The sequence below is a fragment of the Diabrotica virgifera genome, chromosome 9 (genome assembly GCF_917563875.1).
Source record: "Diabrotica virgifera virgifera chromosome 9, PGI_DIABVI_V3a".
In the NCBI taxonomy this organism is placed as follows: Eukaryota; Metazoa; Arthropoda; class Insecta; order Coleoptera; family Chrysomelidae; genus Diabrotica; species Diabrotica virgifera.
Genome location: NC_065451.1, coordinates 132,382,687 through 132,387,455, shown reverse-complemented (window position 1 = coordinate 132,387,455; position 4,769 = coordinate 132,382,687). Strand labels below are relative to the sequence as shown.

General features: G+C 36.3%; 1 protein-coding gene across 1 annotated transcript; it reads right to left on the bottom strand.

Annotated features, from left to right (window-relative positions):
• Positions 1-279: 279 nt before the first annotated feature.
• LOC126892560 (uncharacterized) lies at positions 280-3,835 on the bottom strand. Its single transcript, XM_050662125.1, has one exon. It carries the CDS (start codon positions 3,061-3,063, stop codon positions 928-930), a length of 2,136 nt encoding a protein of 711 aa, XP_050518082.1. The 5' UTR covers positions 3,064-3,835; the 3' UTR covers positions 280-927.
• Between the last annotated feature and the right edge of the window lie 934 nt (positions 3,836-4,769).

Sequence of the window (4,769 nt, the reverse complement as noted above, 5' to 3'; positions counted from 1 at the left end):
TCATTACTTTTGACTAACAAGTCAACTGATTCTGACAGGTAGCAGAATAGCTTTTTGCTAAACAATTGCCATTTAATTGGGTCAAAACTATCCTAAGTTCCTTGTTAAAGCATAAAGAGTCTAAAAATTGATTTAAGATTTTAAGTAAAAATACATAATTTACAAGCAAAATTTGTATTTGAATTTTTGGAATTGTAGAAAAAATAATGAGAAAAATATTTGGTTGATAAATATACATAAAGATAAGGCACTGTCTAGACAACTGGGGCGGTTGCACAGTGGGCCAGAAAATGCAAAAAGCGGTCAAAAATCTGAAAATGGGCTGAAGGGCTTTAAAATTGTAGTCTTTTAAAGGAAAAAATAATAAAAAAAATTAAACTACCCAGGCGTAACTTTTAGGGGGGCCATAAGGTTAATAATTACATTGAGTAGACTTTTCGATCTTTATGCAATTAATTGTTTATATGGTTAAAAAATATTAACAAAATAAAATGAATTACCGTAAAATACGTTACTTGTTACTAAGTATAGTAAGATTATAAATTATTTAGGTACAAATTCGAAAAAACTTAGAGAAATTTATCAAAATATGTTTGGTAATAGGTATAAAAATAAAAATTCCGCTCTGTAACAAGTTTATTAGCTTCTAAATAAATAAACAAGGGCGGATCCAGAAAAGTCTCAAGGGGGGGCATAGCGATAGAAAAATCTAGCAAGGGAGGGGGTAAAAATGGCATGAAATAAAGTCTATTTAAAATCTAATATATTAGTGCTTAAAAGATTATACTTATAACTTACTTTGATATACTTAAATACTAAAATTTAATTTTTAACTTTATAATCAGTTCAAAATGTGAATCCCAAGGGAGGTATGGGCCCCTGGGCCCCCTTAGATCCGCCCTTGTAAATACAATAGTATGCTTACCACTAAAAATCTACGTCGCTCGCGCTGTCGTCTTCCTCGTCGGATGAAGAAACTTGGCGGCTTTCCATATTAAGTTGTAGAGCTTTAAGAGAATCTGCTTCCATTGATTCTAACGAGGGCGCCTTCAACAAGGATACAACTTCAGAAGATATGTTTGAACTTTTTCGGAGTGGGTACTGCCGCAAAGATGAAATTACTGGATCTGAAGTTATAAGGAGCCTGTTTAACAAATCTTGATTTCCTGATATTCTCGAAATTTTTCGTGTATGTTTCTCCCTAAAACTTTTGAGATCCTTATTTCTTGATTCTTGGGCTTCTTCTGACAATTGACCGATAGGCAGAATAGCCTCCTTGATTACTATGGCTCCATGGAGTAATATTTTATGCACGCTAGAAGGCATATAATACCATGAATATTTAGCGACATACAGTTTTGCGGTTTCCAAACAATACTCTTCAAAAGCTCGCACATCGATTGCATAGCCACAAGATAAGGTGCGTAATATAATACCAAATCGCATAATGACATCTTTATCTATGCCAGTAATTTCACTAGACAGTGAGGGGTCAGCAAAAAATCGTCGAGCTGTGTTGCCGTCATTAGTAGTTCCACTACCTCCACTCTTAGGTATATCCACAAGCAAACCTGTTCTGTCTCTGAAAATTTGTTGTATGGTACGTTTCTTGTTTTCAAAAACTGCTCTGTTGTTACTTCCTCGAATTTGCCAAACTTTAACTTCTAATCTATAGGAAATGTGCAGCAAACATTCGAAAAACCTGATCCAGGCATGTAGAGTTGACAATCCAAATTTCAAATTTTCTTGGACAACTTCCCTCTTTAATAGTTTTTCGATGTCATTCATTTGTTTGGGGGTTGCTTTACATATATAACATGTTTGTGAAGAAGCTGTTTCCGTTATTGCATTACACACTTTGCCGTCTATCATCGTCATCACACAAACATGAGAAACTGCAATTTCTTCACTATCCAGCATACCAATAGTGGGTTGAAGTTCTGAAATTTGATTTTCTATATATGATGTCTCCTGTACCGTCAGCTCTTTCGTTTCTTTCTTAAACTGAAAGCGTATAGGTCTACAAAATCGAGTTGACGATGGACGGGGATTTTGCCACACAATAATTTTATCTTGTCCAGGTTGCTCCGCATATAACTGTAATGGCACTATGGATGTAAGAAATAAATCGCCATCACCAAAACTATTATCGGAGAAAAGTTGCTTGTATTGTGAATGACCGGTGCTTCCATCGCATCCCCATTTCAGCAACAGTTTCAAATTCTTTAGAAGTTCAGTTGATAATGAACGAAGAACTGGTTTTTGCAATTCTACTATCCGTTTAACTGTATGATCTAAGAGGTCCTGTAATAATATTTCTGCACATGACTCACTTACAGTTTGTCCTTCTTTTCGGGGATAGCAGCGTAATTTTGCTTCTCGAAGCTTGTGATAAGACGGATATATATCAGCAAAATGTTCTTTTGCTATTCGTCTGTGAACAAGATATGAATGTTTGGTATCTTTTGATTCAATCATTACTGATAGCGCTTCATCTGGGGTGAGTGGAATTATTTTTTTTGACTTCTGAGTTTTCTGCCAAGCTGTCCTAATTTTACCGGCTCGAGTCGGAGTCAAAAGTGCTTCAGAGACAAGTTTTGCGGCATCGTCTTTTCCTTCAGTCTTTAGTTTTCTCCTTGCAGCTAAAGTAAGCTCCTCGGTTTCGAACGTCGATGACAGCTTTGAAGTCTTTCGACGTTTTGATCTTACACTACTCGCAGAAAATTCTTTGCTTGGACGACCACGCCTACCTCCAGATGAAGTTCCTGGTTGTGGCTCAGCATTCGGATCAATTTCTAATCCAGTTTCTTCAAATACACATACACTTAACCACGCTGTATTATTTTTCACAAATCTATCCGTTTTTCTCCCACATTGATCAAGCTTTGCATAAACGACGTTGCAAAACTTTGAAGTGAAAATCCTCATTTTTAACATGGCGTCTGCATCATTTTCAATTTTGTAGTGTCTCACCAAATACTTGAACAGATATTCTGTGCGACTGGAACGTTGTAACTTATCCTTTTCATACAAAACGTCAAACAGTTGCCTTCTGGTGACCATTTTCACTGTGAAAAATATAGAAAAACATTACATAAAAAAAATTTTTTGAAGACGCAAATGAAATAAGACTTACAACCACCATTACGAACAAACTTAACTATATTCTCTATCAAGGTAAATAAAGTAACGCAACAAGAAAATAGAAATTACTAGGTGTTACATTTTAAATAACAAAATAAAATGTGCTGTTATGGTTACAGAATACATTCGTTGGATATGGTTCATGCATATCGATAAGCAAAACCAAAATATCTCAAAAAGGCGCTTGAAGGCGCCTATCAAATTTTAGTATGTTATTAGGGAATGATCAAGCTATTTTTTTAATATTTTTTCAAAGCCGGATCGGATCGGAAAATATGTTATATCTCAACATAATTTTAAAATATAATATAAAATTTTCAATAAAATCGACTACATAGTAATTATATCTATATGTATACTAATTTAACTTTGATTCATAAGTATTTATATAACATGAAAATACATACCTTGAGAAAGTTTTCTGTACAATTAACCACTTGAGTCAGACACTTTATAACACACATTCACTAGTTGACATTTAGTAGTACACTAAATGAATGTTCGCAAAGAAATGATCCTAACACAAAAGTCTGGTTTTGAGAACCGATGGCTGCCGCAATATGCCTTCTACCTGCTTCAAATTCTAGGAAAACATTATTTATCTATTTCTCGGAGTACCTACAAATTCTGAAAGCCAGACTAATACTTTCATCGAAATCGATTTATGGCCGCTTTTTGAATTTTTCGGCCCACTGTGGGTTGGGTTGATTTAACCATATAAGACAGCCATTCTGCGGTTTTTCCCTTACACATGAGCCGAACTGTGAACTATTAATTGTATTTAGTTTAGGTTATAAGTTGTAAGGATGATTAATGTTACAAATATAAAAATAATTTTCTTGTTTTTATGCTGCTGATACTCTCTTTAACATTGAGCATTTGAATTTATAAGAAATATTTCGTGGTCCATTTCTTCGTCTCGTTTTTTGTTGTTTATTGTCTCATCGTCTGTTGTGAGGTCGTCTTTTTCGGTTTTTTCTATTTTCTTCTTCAATTTTTTCTTTTTTGGTCTCTCCGGTTTCCTGAATTTTCCTCCGCCGTCACTCAGAGTCACCAATCCTCCTGTTGTTTTCTTGTTTCTGCCTTCATTTTCTGACTCCAACCCCTGGAAAAGGTTCAGATTCACTTTACGTGAATCTGCATAAGGGTGGAAAGGGACAGACAGTGACTTTGCACTGTCAGACATGTCATCAGGGAGGGAATCGTCGCTTAAATGAACCTTTTTTGCCGCCGTCTGGCCCGTTGCCAGCACGGTTTTAGGGTAGGCAGCCCTAGACAGTCCGCGGTTGTTCACGTACCCAGACAGAACTGGGTACGGGGATCCTCTTGATGTTCTTAACCTACTCGCCAAGGGGCCGTGTCTGCAGCCGTGTAGATTCTAAAAAGCTACACCCTGCAGTGTCTACCCTTACGGAGCACAGTAGGTGTCCCGAACAGGCTCACCGAGAGCCCGTTTTTGGATTTTCTGTTTTCTAGCTAATTGCTACAGCGTCTCAGGAGTCGATTTAAAAAACAACTCGCTAAGCTCACTGCATCAACTAAACTAGCTTTTGCCTCGGTTTTTGCTTTTAGAATTTGAGGGTTTGGCTCGTTACTGTGCTTACATTCACAGTTTGGTCTGAAAA